The following is a 25,160-nucleotide window of genomic DNA, read 5'->3' as shown; positions in this document are numbered from 1 at the left end:
ATTTGTTATGATGTTAAAACAAAGAAAAGTAGCAAATTCTCATATGTGAGCAGCTCAAACCATCCCATTAGTTATTTTTAATAATGAAAGCTCTATTGAAGACACATTTTTATAGGATACCTTTTAATTACTTTTACACTGGCAAGTTATTTTAGTTTATTTTACTGTTTTTATTGACACGTGTTTCTCTCTATATGTCTGTAAAGCACTTTGTCAACTTGTTTTCAGTTCTGTATAAATAAAAGTTGTTATTATTACTGTAATATAGTTACAGATTAATTTTTTGAACTTATCGTTGAAGCTCTGATTACATTATGTTATATTTTATAATAAATAATTCATTATCGGATCCTTCATCAGTAAGTATTGGACGCTACCACTTCAACTCGGAGGAGTTAAAGTTTCATTAATAAACAACAAATGTGGGGGATTAAAACAAAATGTTACCCTTTTATTTAACAGTTAAAGAACACAGTAGACAGAGTGTCCAGCTGCTATTGGTTGATTATTACCTGTAGGGAGGTAATTACAGAACACTTTACACCCCACAGCGTTACAGGATGCCTGGCAATTACAGATGTCATCCTCTGTGATGGACATTTAGACTGACAGCTCAGTACTGGCGTGATGCCAGCTACAGTACAACCTCCCTCTCCACATCTCCATCGCTGTGAGAGGAAGAAGGCCCCAGCAGTGGAGCACACGTTAATATACTCTCTGCAGAGTATGTTACATGTTGGAAATATCAGCTGTCACTCCACACATCAAAGTAGCTTTATAAATAAACACTGACTGTGCCCCTCTCTTTCAGCTTCACCAGCTTGAGAGGGTGAAAGGAGTCGGGTGGTTGGGGGCTACGCCACAGAATTGACCTGGGCCGGAAATCACACTGTTTTCCTTGACTCTCAAATGGAGGCTTTTTTTGAACAGAGCAAATGGTTGAAAAAACAAAGGCTATGAATGTCCCGCATGTTTCATAATCAGACGTCATACTGCAGCACACCTGCATAAACAGAAGCCTCCTGAAGAGTGGCTCGCATGCAGAGGGCAACAAGCCCCTCGGCGGTTCATATAGCAGGCCGCACCAGGTCTGGACTAGCATATATAGTTTGCATATAAAACTGAAGTTTCCACACTGAGCGAAAACTAAAAGAGGCGGTTGACCCGGCCGGAAAGCAGCAGCGCTCACCCACCTAGATAAATGTATTAGCTGAAATGGCAGGAGTGGTGTGGTTGAGGATGTTGATGTAAAGTCTCAGAATTAAAACACACACACACATGTTCCTACTCAGCGGTGGAAGAAATATTCAGACACTTTACTAGAAGTGCCAAAGTAAAAGTACCAAAATACTAACAAAAAGCACTGCAGTTTCAATCTCACTGAAGTAAAAGGAACAAAGTATTATATTAGCATGTACTTGAAGTATCACACGTAAAAGTACTTTTTACTTTTTACTAAGTAGAAAAATGCCCCCTGTGACTGACACATTACCATGTATTTATTTACTGACTGACTGATCAAGTATTTTTAATTTGTTATTTTACTAATTACACCAAAGTAAATGATCTGAGTACTTCGTCCACACTGCTCTGTAAATGTATAATACTTGGTTTCCTTCCACCACTGTGCCTACAGTCTCCACAGCTGATGTAACAAAGTGGTAAGTTTCAAAAGCCACACCAGGTGTTGCCCCACCTGGGTAAAAAAAAAAAATGGCCACAGCTCCTCAGAGTGATAGGTACAATGGCAAGAATCCAATAAGGCCAAACAGAGACTCAAACACAGCAGCTGAACCACACATACATATACACACACAGACACACACGTAAACACAGCCACAGTCACTCAACCGGCATCCTGGAGTTCCTGAAGAGGCCTGTGTCAGACATGGCCGCCCCTGCCACTGCTGGCACCTTGGAAGCTCCAAATGGAAAACACAAACACTTCCCTCTACAGGCAAGTCATTCTCCCACAGTTGGAAAACATGACGGGCAGATGATGACCAGGAACGCTTATGCAACAAGAAGCCTCTGCCGCTCAGCTCAGGGGGGCTGAACAAGACTGTTAAGATTCTTATCTTTGTTTATTTGAATGATGAAATATTGTGTGTGCAGACACACACGTGACTGTTTGCACACCCACAGATGTCATTAGTGTAAACATGCAGGCGACGTGACAGTAATGCCGTTAAATACAGTTAAGTCATAACTCGGAGATGACAGTTTGGCTGTACCTGGAGCTTATTTGTTTCCAGTGATCGTGCAGGAAGTCAGTCTCACACAGAGGGGCAGGAATGAGCGGAAAAATTATGCAAACTGCACACCTCTTCCACTCCACAGTCTATTCTGTATTGTATAACTTTTGCTGCTGATACTAATTATAAGCAGATTAATATAAATAAGTAAATGTAAATTAAGCATTATTAATTTACAATTGTATATGACAACAAAAAGCGACAAATCCTCTCATTTAAGAGGCATTTTTCATTCATTTTGCTTGAAAAATCACAGATTGTGTTGATGTACGCTATTCTCCCACAATGCATTGGAGGAGCTGCTTGTATCGGGAGAAAATGTAAACTAATTGTGGATGTGGTATTTGTATATAATATACCTTCATAAGGGGACCACTAATTCAGGCATCCTTAAGCTAGACATCAGTGGAATCACTACGCAACAACACGATGCAATGGCATAGACAGTAACATTATTCCCAATATACAATACTCACAAAATATTACACATAGCATGATCGAAAAAGAACAGGGGAGATTAAATATTTTATATTTCTTGCCCCCCAGTCACAAGTAAATATGATAGATCAGCCTGTCATAAATGGTGTGCTAATACTGTTAGCGACCTTTAAGATACATTCCCACATCAATACACAAACAAAGACAGAAGACTGAACATGAACATTATTCATGAAGTTCATTTTGTCCAATTATTTTATCTCTACACTCATGTAAAATAGTTTGTTCCACTACCCCAGACCTGCTGGGCTGTGGGTTTTAAACTGTTTAAGGTTTACTTCCTACCCTGGCCAGAAGAGGATTAAATGGTACGAACTGCTCACTTCATAAATATTTACAGGCATAAAGAAACATTGGTAGGTAGCATCACCAGCCAGTTCCTGCAGCCTTGGTGGCCAAATGGGTGTCTAAGGTCATGTTTATGGGGAGAAACAGTGGGAATAAAATGTGTAGCTCAGAAGGAGCCAACATAACTGAGCCAGCCTCTGCATTTGGATCCCATCAAAACCAAACTATGATGACGTTAGAATGTGCTAAGTGCAAGGATTCCCACTTCAAAGTAGGGAACGAGGACGGGCCCAGGCTCCAGTACAGTGTGGCGTCTGTTTGAAGCTTAGCGGACCATGTTAAGACACAAAGCAGACTGGGGCCCTTGGGCCTTCTGGACTGAAGGGAAGCTGGCATTGGCTATGTTGGACAAATAAGACACTCTGATCAGTGCCCAAAAACTTGCATCTGAAAAGGCCAAATGGAAAGGAAGTTGGACTTGAGATTAAGCAGGGATGACACATGCAAATTAAAGACATATACAGACTGAAGACCTCTGAAGCAGAGGAAAGATAGATGTTGAATGGGCCCAGTGCGCCCAAACCCAGGTCAAGCCTTACCCATGGACCGCAGGAGGAGCAGCAGCACATTAATTTTAATAACTGCTCTTATTTTCTCTCCTGCCAGCAGCTATTAACGTAATTCATGCTCTGCCACGTACCTGGAGAGCAGAGCTGCTGTTAATAGTCCTGGACACCTCCAACAGAGAGACACAAGAGAGGGGACAGGAAGGATAACCTGTGGCGGAAGAAGTACGCAGATCTTTTATCTTTTACTGAAGTAAAAGTAGCAATTAGGCAATGTAAAAAAAAAAAAATCATTGTCTGCATGCAAGTCCAATTTAAGTAAAAGTCCTCACTTACTATCATCAAAATGTACTTTATTTATCTAAAGTAGGGATGCTGCACTCACCGTTCATTTATGAGTGGAAGTAGAAACTAACAAAATAATAGAAATACTCAAGTGAAGTACAAGAACTTAAATGCAGCGCTCGCTGCTGTCCACCGAAACAAAAATGAGACAACGTTTGCTCATTATCTGATAGACTGAAGTCCGGGATATTAAGAATTGGTTATTTACAGTGTAAACAATGTGAGTTTGAATATAGAAAACAGTGAGCACAAAAATGGGCAGGGCAGTAGAACATTTCTTCTTCTTGGCAGGTTCTCCATTGACCTCAGGCCTATTCCTGTTTTGCCTGAATGCTGCATGGTTATGAAAGCTCTTTTCACCACTGATATATTGCGCAAATCAGATAGCCTGCAAGAGATTCAACCGAAGGCTTTGTAGTGCTGAAGTTATGTTGCAGATCCCTCCACTATCCCTGAGATTCAGAGTTTAACTTAGTATCCAGTTATACCTCAGTCGAGGGTTTGGTAATAACACTTTATCTTCAGTGGTTAACTGCAGATTTATACTACATTCAGAGGCAACAGTGATAGCTCCTCCTCAACTCTATCTCAACTTCTATTTCAAACAATTACTCCTGAAATTAAATATATGTAAAACAGCCTGGGAAAGTGCCATTTCTTCTCGTTATGCAAAGCCTCACAGGAGATAAACTGTGACCGTTAACAAAACAGCAGGTTTCTAGAGCACTACAGCTGGCCACAGGTTCAAACTGTCAACATCAAATATGCACAAACCTGCTGCCTGCCTGTTGTGGCTTTACACAGGAGCCCTGGCAGATATGAAGCATAATTTTACTAACTGGCGGGTTGAGAGACGAGAGTGAGGGGGACTCTCCCGGTTTTCATTCAGAATCTGTCAACTCATAGTACTGTAGAGCCCATCTCCAGGACTCAAAGTGTCTCATTTCACATGCCTTGGGACAGGAAACAGAAAGTGTGAAGTTGTGTTTTAAAAGTTATCTCTGGGAGTACACCAGCGGAGAAGGCAGCCTCTCTAACTTAGTTAAAAAAGATTTTAAAAAGTCGACAAATCAGCTGTACTAGAAAAGATTTAAAAAATATTTTTAGTCCGTCCAAAGACTTCTATACTGTATGAAAACTGTGCTACCTATTGGTCCTGTTGAAGAACCTGCAGGTACTGTATCACTGCCTGGCAAGTATTCCTGTAAGCGCTATGGTGAGGTACAATATGCTTGTCACATAAAGGACTTACCAGCAAATGAAGCATCTAGCAGGGCCAGGGACTTTTGTGGCGTGTTATTCCCCATCTGTCTGTTGTCGCTGTTAAACACATGCATAAAAGAAATAACAAATAAATTTGAATCATCATAAGTCAATTACATTTAAAAAATAACACAGAACCCCTCAAGTCATGTTTTTAGACATAAGCAACTTATTTTTTCTATGGGTTTTCCCCAAAAAATGTCAATTACCTAGTATGTTAAAGTAGTGTAAAAATAACTATTCTACTCTACTCCTAATCTACTCCTTTTCCCTCATTGTAAATCTACAATCTATGAATATACAATTATTCCTCCTTTTAAAAGTTTAATTTCAGGACATGAGATGTCTCCTAATACAGTATATTATACATGTATGTATAATATTGGTTTGGTGCTGCTTGTATGATTATGTCAGGCGAATAAGCAAACAAAAGTCATCAAACCAGCTTTGTTTGGCCTAACTAGAGCAGTGCGAAGACATACAGTACAGTAGAGTCAAAAGGAAGAAGAGAGCATGATCAATGAGCCATTCTCCCTCCGCTGGTTGCCCAACCCTGACTGCAGGAGGGCCTGACTGCCAAGCAGCCTACATGGAGGGAAAAAGTGACTAAAAAAGTGAGTTTGAGTTTTCCAGCAGGATCTAAGCAAAAGACCCAGCCTCTGTCCAAAGCTGTAAAGGCATGAATGTGTTTCGGCAAACGCCTGACGCATTCGCTCATTCACACGTCAAACAAGTTTCCCTTCAATGGAGGGCTCTTTCTTCACCGGCACTGATTCAGTGGAAATGCAAATGTTAATGTCTTGCTCTGATTTGATGGAACTATTCATTTTGTCAATGCACCATGACGCTGTCACTTGCCCCACCACTCTCCAATGCCAACCTGACATTCAGCTGTCCAACAGACTTAAAAAACACAGCATCGCCACTGCACACCTGCACACAGTTAGTCAGTTTAATGACCTCAATATCACAATATGTATGTAAATGTAAATGTATAAAGTAACCCTAAATCATTGAATTAAAAGATCAGGTCCAAACCAAATACAATTCTGTCAACACTCAGAATAATTCCCCCTTCACCACCACTTTTGGGCAACTTTGCAACATAACTAAAACTCTTGTCTGTGCCTATAAACACTGAACGAAGATCTTTTGCATTATAAAATTATAAAATTCTAATTCTTAATTCTGAAATTATTTTCAGTATAGGCTTTATTTCCATACAGCAGATGGAGAATGAATAAAGGGGTTAGTTCTAGGTTTCAACTGATGATTATTTTCCTTATGGATTCCTGCCAATAAATTGGTTAATTTATTTATTACTTATTTTGTGTGCAGTAATATTTGGTGTTGGATTTATATTTCACCACAAGAGGGCCTCTCTGGTCAGACAGCCTGGTGTGGTCTGCACTGATACAGGGAAGCAGATTATCTGTTGCCCCATCTCACTTACAGGTCAGAAGCTGGTAAAATCACACATATACTGTATGTGATCAAAATTATTATTTGTTCCATTTTGAACAATATTGTAGATTTCAGTTTGCACAGATGAACACATGAATGTTTATTTAGGTATTTTGCTCCTGAAACATGATGTTGTTGTTATAATGACATTTAACGCCCTTTACACGATAAGTCTGTTAGCTTTTTGGCTCTGCCTGAACATCTCTTGTGATTGTATGAATATTTTGTTCTGTTTCAACCTGTTTAATTTGTTATTTGGCTTCTTTTGATGCTGTGCAAACAAACAAACAAACAAGTAACATGGTCAGAATGAGTCACAGCTAACGCAGTGCTTGGTAGCTTAGATTAACTCATGTATAGCTGGAGGTGTGTAGTGAGTGCTGTACTCCCTCATGATGTTGTTCATCTTGTAAGGTTCCTGTTATACCTTCAAATGTTTTGGTTAAGTGAGAGTTCTGAAATGCTGTTAGGTATGCATACCTAGAATTTATTTCAAGTTGGTTGGTTTGTTGTTTTTCTTATGGGGTTATGCTAATCTTGGATGACTGTCCTGTCAGCTGTTCTACCTGGTTTTGCTACTACTGGTGAAACTACTAAAGCTGTTAACAGCAGGCCAACAAGATAAGGAGAAAAATATTATCATTTTCTTTTCATTTGAAGATAAAGAAGTACAAAGAGCACATGGACTGTGGAAATTGGATGATGTTATTTTTGTGACTATGTGATCTGGTAATGAGTTTATGAGGATGAAGAGTAGATGCCAGTTAAAACACATGCATATGCATGAATAAAGACTGTTGGCCCGCCTCGTTGTTTCCCTGTTCTTTATAATCTTACCACAGGCATTCATACCTGGTGTGAGTTCATGACATGATTCTTCTGCTATTAATAATATTAATTCATTGACTTTTATCCATTCATATTTCCTGTGAAGCAGACTGGAAATCTGACACTGAGAACAATGGAGTCACACAAGAAAAGACCAGTGAAACCTAAGCTTAACACACATTACTGTACGCGCCTATGTGAATGCAAAACACACTCACGTAACAGGCCCTAAAATCTGCCTCAGGGTGGACACTTGTCATCTGCAGTGCACTGATTACAGGTTGTCAATCTCCATATTTGGAGTGCGAGTGACTGATTGGAGGAGCCACATGCTGACAGTGTCAAATCAGGCACGGCCACAGCAGGTTCGTGCCACAGAATGTGTGAAGTGGACACACCCTCATACAGGCAGGTAGGTATTGCTTTAGCCAAGGGCCCCAGGGGCCTCAGGGGACTCACAGCCAATTAAAGGCTTTGCCAAGACATGTTAATGACCCAGATTCTCACTACCTGGCCCAAGGTGTGGCAGCAACAGAGGGAGGACATGAAACATTTTGCTTGAGGCCTCTAATGAAAGCAAAAAGAAATCTGTCGTCGCAGCAATTTTAAACAAATAAACTATTTTTTTTATTATGCTTACATAATGTTCAACTCACAGCCTGTCATAGTTGCATGACAAGTTACAAACAAAGAGTGAACTCTTCATATTGACTGAAATGAGGAGGCATGCTGGTTCATATAAAACAACAACAAGCAACTTTTCAGAATGCCAAGTTATGTTTTAATCCAATCTTTGTTTCACTCCTTGGAAAGTCCAGTCATAAAAACAGCTTCATCGATAAACTAATCTTTAAATGCGTGATGACTCAGAATCTACCGTGTCCTCAAGCTGTGTGTGATTGCAGCTGGTTTGTCTTTTGTTTTTGGTGAAAAAGAGCCATCATGTGGACAAATGAATGATCTGCAACTTTGGACAGGAGCAGAGGTGGATTTCGTTTCTTTTGCCAGGCAATACATGGGAATGAGGAAAGCTCCATGCAAGTACTGTGTCCATAGGTGTCCATGAGATGTTAGTGTGTGTCTAAATATAACTTATGCAGTGAAAGATACTTAATACTTTCATCTGTTAGAATTTCTGAGTAATTTAAGCACAATAAAACAAAATGTTTCTATGACACAAGCATGTTGTTGCCCAGAAACATTTTAACAGCCTGCAGGCACTGTGACAACTCAAAGGAATGCTTACAAGCCATAATGTTCAACCCTTATATGCACACTTCATTAGGTCATTGCAACCTCCACTCTTCCATCACTAATTTTATTAGAATCAGTGTTTTTAAGGCTGGCAATGCTGGTCAGTCCAACAGTTTGGTCTGGATGGAAATATCTCAACTATTGGATGAATTGCCATTAAATTTTGTGCAGACACTCATGGTCTCTGGGGGATGAATCCTACTGAATTCCTACCCCCCAACTTTTCCTCTACTGCCACTAGCAGGTTCATATTTAAGGTTAAGTGAAATGTCTGTAGACACGAAACTAGACTAGAAATGTGGCTGTAGATCCATAGTCTTGTTTCATTTAGATAAAAAAAATAATAATAATTTGAATGTCACACCAGCAAGATCTAAAATAATAATTTAGCAAATGTTAAAGTTTCTTTAAGTTAAGCTAACAGTTCGTCCACAGCTAGCTAGCTAGCAAGCCCCAATTTACAGTTGACAGTTTTTCTAATGTTTGAATAACACAGTAGATAGTTTTAAAGTACTTACCGCTACTCTGAATGTATTTTCAACATCCCCAGAGACTCTTCTAACCGTCTGGATAATACACATAGAGTCCGCCACATGAAAAAAAAAAGATTTTTAACTGTTTTCCCAAGTTGCGATTCTGTTTTCTGTCCAGGTAGCTAGCGGGACGCCATCTTTGTTTTGATTCCTTAACAGAGGAGCCACCTGATAAAATTCTTCAATAAAAATAATAAATGTAAAGAAAACAAACGGGCTAGGTAATTTGATAACGATAGCAGATGCCTCTGTCACATTATTGTAATTAACAAAGTTATGGATGTATTGATAAGCCTTAAATGCATCAATGTTAAAATTGTCTTGCTTACAATGTAGGTGAGGCATCTTCCACAGTTAAGTATAGTATAGCCGACAAAAAGCATAACTGATAAGATGGGAATTGATCCCTATTATCCCTAAAATATTTGTCGAATAAATAATGAAAGAGAGAGAGTAAAGTGTATTATTATTACTATCTTTGTACAGTGTATATTCAGCCCATAGTCTAATTATGATGCTATCTTTAGTCTATATTCTAGTTTTTATTTATTTATTCATTTTACATTTCATTTAGTCTATCTAGTTATTGATATATAGCATCTATGCATAAGGATATGTTTTGTCAGCACACAGAAATGAAAAGTTTCCAAAACACAAATTTAATGATCAAATAAATACATTTAATCCCAAAGTTTGATAAATCATACATGAACATAATCAAAGTGAGTGATATACAGTAGTCAGGTCACTAAAAACCTGTACATTTTTATTTAAAAAATAAGCAACCATTACAGTACATGGGGATAATTACTACTTGGATAAAGTCAGAGTTTGGAGGAGATATTGAAAACTTTTGGACATGCAGCCTCAAAGTAAAAATACCAGAGATTCAGTTCAGTTTTAGCATACTGTACATGCACATACAAATACAGAGACTGTGTCTCTGTACAACACACTCACTTAATACTCCTCCACTCGCATATTGCAGAGAACAAATACACTTCATTTTGCATCTTCTTGTGATTTGTCTCATCAAAGCAGTAGAATTGGATAAAGATATTAGCTGCATATCAGTTCTCATAATGTAGTTTAGTAGATTTTTAAGAGAAAAAGGTAACGGCCTTGAGCTGAATGATCATTGTTGGGTCAGAAGCCTCTATTGCTTTAAGCCTGTTTGTGTATGAAAAATATGCATACTAAACATTTAAATCAAATAAAAACGTGATAGACACAAAACAACCTTCTTTTTTTATTGATCCTGATAAGGATTCTTGATCTTCATGTGTATGTATACACTTCTTATTTCTACCAAGTCCATGCATAATAGGTTTCCAGTTTCAGTTTACAAATTGTCCACTGGGTGGCAGCACTTCATCTGTGATTGCTAATAAGTCCTGCCATCCACCCTCTGAGCTCCCAGGGAGACAGTTAGGGAAAACACTGCATGGCATTGCAGCCACACTGATGAAGGTCACACCTCCACTTAGTCAAGTAGTGTTGTTGAAACATGGATTTGAATCTGATATTTTTTTTCTTGCATTTGTCCTATTAACAGTTAAAATGGTGAAAAGCTGAGTTCATCTGCTGTCAGCACAAAATGTTGTGATTGAATCTCTCATAAATGGTCCTCCTGAGGAATACTTTTTCAATTATCATATTTTCATCTCATGCATGCTGCCACTCCCCTGGTACCTTGGAATCACTGTAATCGTCCAACCTGTTTTATACTTGAACCAGTAGCACCAGATTCACTGACTGAGGCTAAAAACTACTATCAGCTCCTATATGCATGGAGGTGAGTGTACAGTCCTTGATCCTTCTACTTCCAGAGTAGGAGGAGTCTCGGGATCCACATGGAGAATAACACCATCAGAAGACTGAAGTTTTATTCCGTGTGTTTTCATCTGTTTAAAGTACAGAATGTCTGAGTGTTACCATGTAAGACATGAGTGCTGTCAAGTTAAGTTAATATTATGGTAAACAGTTGCTCCTATGGACTGTATGTACCCTGAAATCTGACTACGCTGCAACTTCATTTCTGCAGTTTTTTCTCAGAAAAACACTGAGTCAAAGTAAAATACCTCAAAGGTCATTATTCACCAAGGCAACCAAATCTACTGTTGCTTCACAAATCATGCATGTAGGAAATAACTGAGCAGCAAATTCCTGTTACTTGTTACATCAGGCGATATGTGAGGGTCTCCTCATTAAATAATCACTGAAAGTTGCTGCATATTTCTTGCTGTTTGTTTCACACTTGACAAATACTGTAATCCAAATAAATCTGTTGATCATACGCTCTCGAGGACACGTTCACCACTTCAGGTGCTCGTCATTCAGTCGTTACATTTAAGTATTGCTGTCGCACTTACAGTGTAAGAGGAAATTCAATGGTATTTTATCAATGAATAAACACTTTTGATTGTGAGAGTTTCCTTTCATACCAGATGATTGAAAAAAAAAAAAAAAAATCTCTCAGATAATTTGTGTAAATTCACAGGAATGACTATTGACTTTGAGGGAATGAGAATTAAAAAATGAGGCTTACATGTCTGAGACGACATTAAAGCACATGAAATGGACGCGGACAGTGAGTTATGAAAAAGATTTCTGAAAAACAGAAAGTCACCCTGCTATTATGATGAATGGACTGCATTTATTTAGTGCCTTACAGTGGCTGATATTAACCTACACACACCCATTCATACATCAATAGGAGAGAAGCTGCCATGCACGGCCGTGACCTGCTCACCAGGAGCAGTTTGGGGTTCAGCGTCTTGCTCAAGGACACTTCGACGCGATATCAGGAGAAAACCGGGAATCAACAGTGATAACAAGTCGCCTGGCTCTACCTCCTGAGCTCCTGTCGTCCCCCACACACAAGCAGCAGACTAATTCAAGAGAGACGCACAGTATGACTGCTGATTGAGCTCAGTAAAAAACGTGTATTATATTGGAAGACAACTTCTTTTCATGCATTTTTTTCCAGGCATTGTGGGTATTCACTAACTGCAGAGAACATTCATCATGATGTAAGCTGACACATTGCTTCAGGGTGGACATGTTCTTAAAGAGCCTTTCGTAGCTACATTACTACAGTACTTTGAATAATACTAAAGGACAGTATGTACATTTTAAAAAGGACATGTTACAAATGCAGCTACTTTTTTATTATGTGTTCTATGCAGCAAGCATTATGCTTTCAGATAGACTGATGTGCCCTTGAAACACAAATATAAGTTGTTTTTGTTCCGCCTCACAGCGATAACACAAATCTTTGCAACAGCTGTTTGTTTTTATCCCGAGTTCTTTGCAGTCAATGGGACAGCAGGGCCTGAAGATGTAGTCCTGGTCATTTAAGACCCTGATCTCCTTAAGGTCAACCCCACATGGAAATGGGAGGGTGCGTAATGAGATGCAGCAAACACAGCAGCATGGAGATATTGCGCCTCTGTTGACAGTAGAGGACACAGTGGGTGATATGGGCGTTTTAAGCCCTAGTTAGGTTTTGTTTTCTGGCTTTTCTGATACTCTGTACACCTCTGCACACCAACCCAGTCTACGTAGCTGTCTGTTGACTTAACCCCATACAGTTAATGGGGAGGACTGCTTATGAAAGTGGCTGAGGAGGGCAGGAGAGGTGTAGCAGAGCGATTGGGCTGGTTTCAGATTGTGTTCTTCCTTCATTATACCTTGGTTCATTCCCCTTTAAGATAGCCGTTAGAATCATTTCCCATCCCTCTACTCCTCTCTCTCCTCCTCCCACCCCCCAATGTTCCTCCTGCCCCTCCTCCGCCCCCAGCATCCGACCGATGTTTTGACCAACCATCCTCAGGCCCCTCATGGAAGCGCAGTCGCAGCGTTTTGCGGATGACCAGGCGCTCTACGATGAAGGAGGCGCAGAACCAGGGCACAGCGTACTCAGCCGTAATCAATCCCATGAAGTTGTAGCGGAATTCGGAGTAGTCCCAGGGGCAGGCGTTGAACTGTCGCAGCAGTAGCCCCGTGCCGAACTCCCACAGGTACGTCCATAAAGTGTATATGATGCAACGCAGCAGCACGGGGCAGCAGCCTCGCAGCTTCAGGTACATCTGCTCCACAATGAGGATGCAGGTGCCGTAGATGAAGAGCGCCCACACGCTGGTCACGCCTGGGAATTTCCAGTTGCAGTTCACCACAAACTCCCAGGCGGCGGTGAACATGACCTCACAGAAGTAGCCATGGATTGCGTAGAGGTACCAGCGTGACAACGCCGTCAGAGGCACAGGAGCCTCTGGGGTTTCCAAGGTCACCATCTTTCCTCCTCTCTCTTTCACTCAAATGTTCTGTCTATGCTAATTGGATGCAGGTCTAAGGGGAAGAAAGACAAAGAAAGGTGTAAGAAAGTGACATTAAGGCAACACACTATAATGTATCAACTCCATGTTTATGCTTTGACATTTTTCTCCTAAAGCCATTTAATCTATTTATAAAGTAGGGTCCAAAATTTCTGCACAAGGCATTCACTGGAAACTATGCATGCATGTAATCCAGCATAATTTTATCTCATTGATAACAGCCTCAACATTAACTGTTTACTCTCTACACATCATGTAAGAGCTGTCATCAAAAATGCATCTACAAAACAAGACAGTAATTTTTCCATCAGATCAGTTTTAAATATTGCACAGAATAATGGATTTTAAAAGGCAGCTACAGTGAGCGGTTGACAGGCCTCACACCACCAACTCTTCAGAAGGAAACCAGCTCCTTTTACTGTGCGCTGCTGTTGTATAGAAGACTGATTGTGCTGTGCACAGCATTAAATCGTCAGGGTTACTCATGACTGAATGGAAAAAAAACTGATTACTTTATTAAAAACAACTTTTTTCTGTTTGGCTGCACTGTAACAAGATGTACTGTACCAGTCAGGGACATGTGGCATTAAACCGCACTTGCTGTTATCTCCAGTAACCACTGTGTTGCCAAATCTTAAAAGATTACAACTTTAATTGCAAATGATTCCAAGCTGAAGTTCAATTAAGGACAAGGCAACGAAACACTCGATTGACATCATGAAGATTAAATTAGAGACTGCAGGGCTACGCAGCACTTAAACTCTCCGGCCTTCCCTCAGTTGATGCTATTTACTGACTGACTGAGGGGGCTTCTTATGTAAGCTATAGCTTCATCATCTGACTGCCTACATCATGTGCTCTTTTTCCAAATCCCGCAGCTTGACGCACAGTCTTTGTATCAGGTGTCAGGAGGCCCACGCAGGGTTGGCTCCTTCCTCTACTCTATTTATCACAGCGCATGTCCAATAAAAAACACTGAAGGCAAACAGCATCATACCGAGGAGTTCAACGACCACATAGCTGAGAAGACCACTGAGTTTATATCATCTACTATTCAATGCCTCCAGAGGAAACTGTGTCATAACAGCAACCATTACACAATGGATCATAACCGCTGTGTAAAATACAAGCTCAGAGAGGTTAGGAGCACAAAAGCTTGTCTGAAGAACAAAAGCCAATTTTTTTTTGGCTCTTTTTTTGTCTTCAAAGGCTGGCTGAGGCCCAGAGTGGGCCCATGGGGATTAGCACATTTCCAAACAAGGAATAAGGGTTTCATGTGAGGAACTGGGCCACAGCGATGGGCCAACTGACCTCCCTAAACCCTTATACCATCTTTTCACTGCCCGCCTGGGAAACTCTCCCTTTCTCTTCTCATTCATCCAAGCAAACCTGGATAAAACAGTATTTTGCAAAAGATTGTAAACTTGTTGGTTTATGTTGTTCAAGAGAACTAGATGCTATAAATGAGTTTTACTATATCAGATCATCTAAGTTGCCCAACTTTAAGGGAATGGGACAAAATTTTGGGAAATACGCTGAGTTAAGACAGACAGGCACTATAAGGATTGATCACAATTTCAACCCTGGACTCGTGGCTATGGACTATGCTTACACTCAGTGTGAGCACCCATGGCGATGATGGTCAACTGATTTTTACTGTGTGAGCATAAAAAAAAAATTTAAAAAAATTAAGTGTACCACATGAGTTAATATAACATAAAAAATAGGTAAAATGCATCTCTACGAAGCTTTAGATGGGAAGACTGATGCCTCTCAGATGTATCTGGTAATATTGGTTAGGTTAGCTCGGCATACAGGACTGGTAAGAGGGGGACGAGTTGCTAGTCCCGCTCTGTTTGAAGGAAACAAAAGCCTCTAAAGTTCACTGATTCACAAACTATATGTTTCATTTGTTTAATTCATACAAAAACTGGGGGAAAGATATATAACATACAACATGTACAGGATGTATACTGTACACCTGAAACTTTTAATTTTACCATTTTTTGTACAGATTAAACAAAGGAGATGCAATGTGTTTATCTGTGAGCTTTCAAGGTACTGATAGGTGGAGTTTAATATTATTTGTTCTGTGTCAAAGCACTGCTGTCAGCAATCGAAGCTCCCTCACTCTGTTTGCCACCTTGTGTTTTTTTTTTGTTTCCTCTCATCTCATCTCTCACCCTAGGATCACATGCCTTCACCCCCCATCACACACTTTTCTCTCCCTCTTTCACAATTCAGTTCCCCCTGCTCTCTTTCCACTCACGTCTCTTTCTCCACCGCCTGCACAGACACCATTTGTTCAGCACTCACATGCCCACTAAGCCGCTAATGATGAAAAATTTGGAATGCAATATTCAGCCGTGTAACACTCAATCTCCTGCCAAACGGCCTATATATATACTCATAAAGGTGGGAGAAGAGTTAAAAATACTGGCAAGGTATAGACTCATTCACTTTACTGAAAACTCCACATTTCATCAAATCTTAACGTGTTTTGTATATTTAAAAACATGCCTGGATGATAGTTCTTTCTTCTTTGATGTACAAACATAGTGAACAGATTTCAGGAGAGGTAAAACCAGGTCAACTTGAACTTTTAGATACTTTAGAAATAATTTCACACCGCAAGTTTTGACAAAGTGTGGGAGATTTCTTTATCTCCTACACACCTGTATTATTTATTTTTTGGTTTGTAAAGGTTTCAAATATCGATCAATAAGTGTCTCATGTCCTTAGTGCCTCTTGTTTGTACTGAATATCAATGATATCAGGATTTTCGTCATGACTTCTTAAGCAGTTTGGCAGCATCTCTTGTTCTTTACAATGCTATTTGTGAACACACAGTTCACCGGAAATCTCAGATTGTTTATTGTGCAAAGGCTGGTTTGTTTATACTATGAAACAGGAAGAGACATTTGTACCGCACTTATTCTTCTGATAAAGTGAAAACTGGGAACCTGAAACAAAAGATCCAACATCCTCTGCTACAGAAATGAATGAAACTGCAACTTATAGGACAAGAACAATGAATGAAACTAGGTTGAAAGAGAACCTATTAACAATTTCAATCTAAAACTCATTTATGAAAATTATACACTGTAATGTGTTCATCTGTGAACACTGTTACCAGAACTGATGTTACCATGATATATTGATGTTAAAACTGATGCAATCTGATTTTGTGTTTTGACATGTTACTTATTCTTGCTTAAACTCGATTTTAGACAGTCTGGTGTTTATGTTACTCAGTTTTACAGGTGAAATTTACTTTAAAGTAAAACTTTATATCCTCTTTTGAAATGTTAAATCACCTAGCATTGTTGGTCTGTTTAAGTTTACAGTTAATTTTAATAGATACAGGTTATAGTTGCTACTTGGCTGGCCAAGCTGCTAATTGCTAGTGGCAGTCACAATAGTTGCTAAGGCAAGCACAGCTATGCTTATAACATCACAATGGTTGCTAAATAACTTGCAAAACTGCTAACTAATTGTGACATCAGGCCTCTAATTTTCTAGCATAATGTAGATGCTAAGTGGACAGTGAAAAGCCAGTAATAGTCACAAAAAAAGTTAAGCAGCAGTTAGCTATGTCTATGGTTGCTAAATGGCTAGCATAGTTGCTAATTCTGGTGTGATGCTCACAAGGAGTTAGGGGGCCAGGGTAGATGATAACTGTTTGTGACAGAATGGTTGAGTACCTAGAATAGCCACTAACTTAGCAACACTGACAAGCTACTCACAGTCGGCAGTGACTGTTAGCAACTATGGCTATGGTTTCTATGTGGAAAGATAGATGCTAACTGCTAGTGAATTTGACAAAATAGTGACAGTAACAAGCAGTTATAGCAAAAGTTATCAGCTATATTTATCGTTGCCAAAAAGTTAGCATAGCTAGCACAAGTTGGCAAAATGGGAAAACATACGTAGCCTAGCCTTGTGTGCATAGCAGAGAAAGGTAATTTTAAGCCTTTAAAATCAGCTATTTTAGATTGTGCTATTTTTGTAGCATTTCACTAACCTCATACAAAAAGTAAAGCTTTTTTTAAATTAGCTTAATCAACTGTATTAGTGTTAATAGTGGGTTTCCTTTGAATAATGCCAAATATGGCTGTGTGGAAATTTATTTTGTTAGTTTCTAGTTTGTTGACGTGTGTAGTTTGTTTCACCGGTGATACAAAAACAAAGTGCTTTTCTGTAAAATATGATGTGAACACAGAATCGGTTTTAGCCCTGGTTTGACTATAAAAGTAATTTAGTTGAGCATTAACATTGAACTCCTCAGATAAATTATTACCGAACTTGTCTGATGCTTACCAGTTTTTTAAGTATTCTGGGGCATTTTTGCCTTTTTATCGACTGTAGGAAACTGACATGAAATTAGATGAGACAGATTGGGGACGGCATATAACAAAGGTCCCTGGCTGGACTAACTGCGGCTGCTGTGATTACATGGTCAGCGTCTTAAAACCCTAAGCTTCTAGGACACCCCCACTTGCCCTTTCTGTGTGTATTTTGGCATATCTATTGACTTGTTGCCTCAGCATGACACAGTTCACACACTGGGTGCTATTTGATTCCACTGCTGTTGTTGTTGTTGCAGCTGTTGTAGGATATCGCCCACCAACCCACCACCCCACTGTCTCTCTCATCGGCCCAATGTATTGATCGGCAAGGTTCCTGCCAGCGCTTGCTGCGGCAACCCGCTTCGCCATTGCACTCTATTGAACCCCACTACAGGACATCACAGTGTGATGATGATCAGAATGGCAGATGTGATAGAGCTGCCTGCTTTGTAGACCTCATGATGACCAGTGGGAGACACAACGCAGGTGGGGTGCTGTCTGAACTGAAAAGGGAGGGGAGTCTAACCACGCAGTGCCAGGGGTTTGTCTGAGGACACAGAGGGAAGACACCAACTGAGTGTATGTACGCTTTCAAATGAAACAAAAAGAAAAGAACAAGATAGCGAAAGGGAGTGTGTGAGAATAAGCTTTCAACTGAAGGTTCAGGCTGTTCAAGGCTGACAGGTCTGTCAGTAAGACACTCCTCTGACAGCAGGTAAACAATGAAACAATGACAAGCATGAAGAAAACACACTGATATGGGAGTCAGCCAAGGTTGAATGAAAAAAAAACAACACACATGCAAAAACAAGAGGACGCCGTGACTGTGCCGACAGCATGCTGACAGCTGTGAACTCTGACACCGAAATTTAATCAGAAACCTAACACATTGCTGACCTTGCATCACAATATAATCCCTGTTCATGTACTGTAGCTCTCTGGCTTTGGCTGTGGCACAGATCCCAGGCCTATGCAGACTTAGGGAAGGTCACTTTGGGAGGCTGCAGTGTAGCGTATAGAAACCAGCAGTATCCAATGCAGTTAAGGGCCAGTGACCAAGGTGACCTAACCACCGCTTCATCGCCGTTGATGGAAACAGCAGAGACACATGCCCTTGTAGTTGCATCATGAAAACACAGTACATTTAAAGCTATCAAGCTATCAAACAAAAATATTAAACAATTTTTAAAATGACCATTTGCTGCTTTTCTCTGTCCTATAATATTATAAATGGGCAGTTAATATGACAGAACTAACAATACCATCAATTATTTAATAAAAGAATCTACAGATTACCAATAATTGGAACAATATAGCAGCTTTGCAGTTAAAGCTGCAACGGTTAGTCAATTAATTGATTAGTTGATCAATAGAAAGTTAATGACAATTTTGATAATAAGTTAATCGTTTCAGTCAGTTTAACTGCCAGATTGATCGATAATGAAAATAATTGTGAGTTGCAACCCTACTTGTAGTTCTACTAACCTGAAAGCTGACTGCGTCCCATACAGTAAGACAGGTCTACGGCTTCTTAAGTCACCACTAATTTATCCTGATCAAATTCGCTTCTTCCTGTGCGTGATGAGCAAGTGATTGAGTGAGTGAGTGACGAGAGGTGAGTGTCAAGTGAGGAGGAGAGTAAGAAAGATGGACGGGACGAGGGTTGGGGGGGTGTGGGAGAACCTTCTGAGGCAGCACAAAATAAACTGATCCCAATCAATTGCAAAGGCAGGTCAATTAGCCCTGAAACAGCAAGCTGGCTCTCACTCTAAAGAGCATCACGCGTCTCCCTTGTCCACCCAGAGCAAGTCTTAGGTAAATAGGGGTTGTAATACTCTTAAAGGCTACGGTATGCTTGGAATTTAGTACATAGTGTCATCTAGAGCTGAAAAGATTAAATCAATGAGAAAAAATAATGTACTACTGAATGCAAATATTTCGATAATCAATTTTCAAGCAAAGCTAGTAATAAAAAGGCCAGACATTCTCTGATTGCAGCTTCTCAAATGAGGATTTACTGCTTTTCTATGTCTTATTTTGTAGTAAACTGCATCTCTTTGAGTATTGGATTGTTGTTGGGAAAAAAACAAGACATCTGAAGGGGTTTCCTTCAGCTCTGAAGTTGTGAGGGGCATTTATTCACAGTTTCTTTTTGATCTTTCATAGATTAAACGATTAACCATTTCTAAGGACAAAAATGTTCAGAGCTGTTCTCAGCCGCCGCATTTGAAGGTGGGGCGAAAAAGCCAGACATCACAGAGAAGGGTAAGCCACGATAAATATTTACATATGGTGATAACGACGCACTTTTTCAGACAGTCTCTCCTCCCAGGTGTCCATGGTGTTTGGTGAAGGACACACAGAAAGTGACAGAAGTAGATGTGTAAAGAATGAAAACAGAGAGGTAGGGAGAGAAGTTCAGATTCTGCCCACTCTCTCACTTCTGCACAACTGGCCAATCACTGAGTGAAGTGCTTGGCGGATTGTCAGTTTCGGACCAACACGCGAACTAACATGCACTTTCCCCCCTTCAACATCACCCTCCCTCCTTAATCCAGAGATTCCTCCAAAGACATATTACGTATCTGAGTATCACAAACAAGTTTGGCTTCTGATAGAGCTGGAGAGACTAAAAGCCTAGACGCAGCACAGCCAATAGAGGCTCATATAACTTTATAGAAGGCATCCTTTCTATATCTGCAAGGTGAAAGCCTGAACATAACAGGCAGAGTGGTGGGGGGAGGGGGGCTCTCTGTAAACAGAGTGCTGGGAGCTGCACTCTGAGGGGTTCGTATCCAAAAGGCTCTGTTGACTGGGAAGAAATAAAATCTGAGGTTCATAACTCTTTGTCTCTAAGATAGTATAGAAGGTCTTATCGCCTCTTAACGCCTTATCAAAATTTTCTTGCTTACGTATTAAGTAAATATCACAATATTCAACCTAAATGTTGCACAGTGCTAATTATCATGTGGTTATTTTATCTATAAATGTTTTTTTAAGTTGGATTTTTAGAAAATGTTCTATACTGAGATATACTGTATCGCTATTGTGATATACAGTTAAATAAACCACGATAGAAGATTTTATCCATAGGTTTTATAAACCTTTTAGAACCATACAATTAACATGACATTGCATTACACAGCCTAAAAACTCTGTTTTGAGTTTCAGGTTCTATTTTGTCATTTAAACTATAAAAATATTGTTGAATTTAAATATCGTTTCTCTCTGTACCGAGGTATAAAAACCAGCAAACAAATAAAAAGTGTATGGGTTGGTTGGTACACGATAAGACAAAAGGAATAAAACTGATGATTGATCAGTTCCACACAAAGAAAAAAGTGTTTGGTATTGGATTGGTATCCTGACTATACTAGAAAAGGAGGAAAAAGTGTGATTGGTGCGTCTCGAAAACTCTTTTGTAACTCTGCTGATGGTTGCCATCAAATGTTGGAGCAATACATCTCTTGGTCTCCTCAACCGTCACATAAAGCATACTGATGTTATGTGTGGAGTCTGTTCAGTCTTCAGTATGCTTGGACTGGGAGCACACCAGTTTCAATCTACTCTGACTTCTAATCTATTCTTTTGAGTTATCCAAGATGCTTAAGTCTGAATCCCCCAATAAATATCCCTAAAATTACCTTGAAACACACTGGCCTTTACGGTTCAAAATTCCCTTAAAGTATCTTCTCTGCTCCCTCTCATTCCCCTCACCCACATACTCGTTACAGCATGTGAGCTCTTTGCAGTTTAATGACAGACCGTAAGACATGGGAGCTAAGCCCTCTGTCCTGAATAGCATGTGGGTCATGCCCGGTAGATTAGAAATCTTGGAGCAGCTACAGAGAAAGCAGGAGATTTACTGGTCATCATGGTGCTGTGGAGAGTAATGCCTCTAATGGAGGGATGCATGCGCATGTTAATCTGTGCAGACAAAGAAGCTTTATAATCAATCGTTGAAAATGCATAATTGATACTGGCTGCAGTGCAAAGTTTTATGGCCAAAGTTTTTGGAAAAACAAAAAGGTTTGGAGCTAAACTGGCACCTGCTTTCAACAAATAGTTATCATGCTATTTAGTGTTTCTGTTTGTGCGTAAAATGAGTTCATGTGGGTTTTTGTTAATATTTAAAAAGGTGCAGTTAGGGGCCTAAATCACATAAACATACACACAAACATAAAACTCACTTATACACGCTTGGTTAAACTAATAGCCTGACTGATACTGTATTTTTGCAGCCATATATTGTTTAAATTTTGATAGCAAAGAAACTTGACCACAATACGCTCTGAGTCGGATGATTTAATGGCATCACTGTCTCCAAATTACTTCAAACTTATTTGCATTTCTGTACTGTAAATTCATGGTAATTATCAGCCAACACATATGCCAATACAGAGGTACTGTATCTGTGATAAGGTAATATTGTCTGACCTCCCATTTTTTTCCCGATGTGATTTGAAGCAATTAAGCTGTGTTTTGTGTAGCTTGTAGGCTAGTTTTCCCAATATGTTGTCTTGAATGTATCTGTCTGTACATGTGTGTTCTTATTCTTTTAATTGTGGAGCATTATGTACATGTACAGGAACAGTGCTATAGTACAGAAATAAAGTTGTCATAATTGTTACTAGGATCAATATTTTCGACCAAGAACCCTCTTCGCTTACTCCACTATAAATTGGAAATGCCTTAACTCCAAGTGAATATAAATCACAACCGTCTTTTTGTTGATCACATCTACTTTAATTCCGTGTTTTAGGAGTAAAACTTGAGGACTTGAAAAGAGGGTGAATGCTTTTCACAAGCACTCTGCTGTGTGTGTGTGTTTTGTGTTATAATATAAGCTAAAGGACTTGCATAAATGTATCATGAAAGACATGAAAGGACCATTTGTACACAATACTACAATGATTTGTCCAAGCAGCTGAGGTGGGCTGAAATGTTATTTTAACCAAAGTCTCTGTCATGCCTCATTTTGGGATTCATTGCGGTGAAGGCTGCTGCATGGATTATAAATAGGTCCAAACTGTCAATACAGTCAGTGTATGGCTGAGGGGGGATATAGGCTATGGAGGCAGCAGCAGGGATTATCTCACCCCAAATGATAGTGAACTGCAGGCCTTATATGGAATAAATCAATGAGGGATTTTAGAAATCCAAACCCCCTGTCCCCGTATTACTCATTTTTTCTGCAAAAGAAAGCATCAATAAACGTGAACATGTTGAAAAAGTGACATAAAAACAGCAATGAATTGATTTGATACTTTCTATGCGATGTAATTACGCTAGATGGCCAAAGTCATCTTATTTTGTCCCTGGAAACTACGGGCCAGTGCGCAGGCTCGGCTGCTGGGACTCTGATGCAGCATCACGCCTCCTTCCCGCTGAGCAGTGCGGTACGTTTATCCTCTACAAATAAAATTTTAAAAAAAAGAAATTGACGTAGTGGACTTGAAAACCACTTCAAACCTCTCATAAAGCATCAATGAAACCCACTGGACTGAATAAGATACACAGGCTACTGCAACTGTCCTCATCAAGGATTACATCGCAAGTTATCCATATTTTAACAGGTGTAACAGCCCAACTGTGTACAAGAACATGCCGAATGAAGAGGAATTCACCCTGATTTTAAACAACATGTCCAGCTGTTTTCTTTGCATAAGTTACTGTGCATTAAATATGGAACATGGTTAAATAAAACACGCTTGCACAGCTGCCAACTTGCGAGCATCACTCATTAAGGATAACCGGACGCAATTCCCTATCAAAAGCCGGGTAAATGAAGAAAACCTAGAAAATCGAAGCACTCAAAGGCTTCACGGACACATAACATTGGTATCATGAACAGACATGCTTCCTTTAAGCCTAACATGTTGAATACATGTCGCGGAGCGTCGGCTCTTGCAGACGGACATGAATCATCCTCAGTGCAGTTTTTCTTTCTTTACCTTCAGACAGGGCTCTGGGGTGTCACACTCAGCACACAAGCCAGCCGATCAAACTCAACACCGGGTCAAATTATCCAGGATGTGTCGGTGTCCGTCAGCTGCTCGTCTGTTGTCCCCGGCTTCTCCTCCACGGTGTCTCTGCCCTCGGATTGAAATTGACCATTTTACTTCACTGCAGCAGCAGCAGCAGCAGCAGCACATGCTCAGACAGACTCGGCAGTCCTTGCATTTTTGGTTAACCATTTCTTCACCGCAGCTCAGAGTCCAGACCTCTAAGCTGATAGTGACTGGGGGGGGGGGTCTCCTCAGTCAGCCTGTGTAGATCCGCAGGATGTAAACAGCATTAGTTACATACTATTAAGTTTAGTACAATAACATGAAAATTATGAGTACACCTGACACAAAAATAACTATATCACATGACTATACATGATATTTGTCTGACAGGAAAACTGTAAATTCAACATAACTTTTTTGTGCTAGCACGCGCTAGGCTAAGCTACTAGATGCAGTTTCTGCTCTGCATCACACAGATAGCAGTTCTTATTCACAGTGTCTGTGTAACCTCGCATCGTTTTTTCAGATTTTAAATCACACCATCTTTTTTTTTTGTCAAAAACAAATCTTTTTGCTACAAGCGCATTTTTTAACATGCACAAAACTTGAATTTCTCCTGCAGATTTATTTTCTAGGTTTAGAATGATTGATGTACAACTACAGACTTGAGAATTGTCTGTAAACATCACTTTACAAGCTCAAAATCATTAGGACCATAATTTAAGCCCATATAGGACTATGTTTTATAGAATACACATTTACACAAGGGTTGTCAATCTCTTCACACAAATAATATTGAGACAAATCTACCACTATACAAACTAAACTCAAAACAAGACTTACCTCCAGTGCCGGGCAGTTGATGTCTTCCTGCAAGGAGTTTGTTTGGAGACCGGTGTGATGAAGACGCCGATCTCAAACTACAAACTAAAGGAGGGTTCGGTTCACTGTGGCCATCGTGTCTTTTGTCACCCGTATTTAAAGAGAAAAAAAGGCGGGTTTCTCAGCCTGAACTGTCTAATCCCAGTGTCTGGTCCGTCTATAAACAGGTACTTGTGCTCCGCTCCTGTTTTTCCTTGCACTCCCCGTTTCCTGTTTACCTGACTTCCAAACGCGTCCTAGGCATGAACGTTTCTTTGTTCCCCAGTTTATTTCTCTTTTGCTGTTGC

General features: G+C 39.9%; 1 protein-coding gene across 1 annotated transcript; it reads right to left on the bottom strand.

Moving 5' to 3' along the window:
• Positions 1-9,932: 9,932 nt before the first annotated feature.
• Positions 9,933-24,145, bottom strand: tmem229b (transmembrane protein 229B). Its single transcript, XM_023430739.2, has 2 exons — positions 23,935-24,145; positions 9,933-13,644 (listed from the first exon to the last, which is right to left on the bottom strand). The coding sequence occupies exon 2, from the start codon at positions 13,587-13,589 to the stop codon at positions 12,993-12,995; it is 597 nt and encodes a 198-aa protein (XP_023286507.1). The 5' UTR covers positions 13,590-13,644; positions 23,935-24,145; the 3' UTR covers positions 9,933-12,992.
• Between the last annotated feature and the right edge of the window lie 1,015 nt (positions 24,146-25,160).

The sequence above is a fragment of the Seriola lalandi genome, unplaced genomic scaffold (genome assembly GCF_002814215.2).
Source record: "Seriola lalandi dorsalis isolate HSWRI2012SDOR001 ecotype SW California unplaced genomic scaffold, Sedor1 jcf7180002054911, whole genome shotgun sequence".
NCBI lineage: Eukaryota > Metazoa > Chordata > Actinopteri > Carangiformes > Carangidae > Seriola > Seriola lalandi.
Note: the sequence above shows the minus strand (reverse complement) of the source record. Positions and strands in the feature narration are given on the sequence as shown.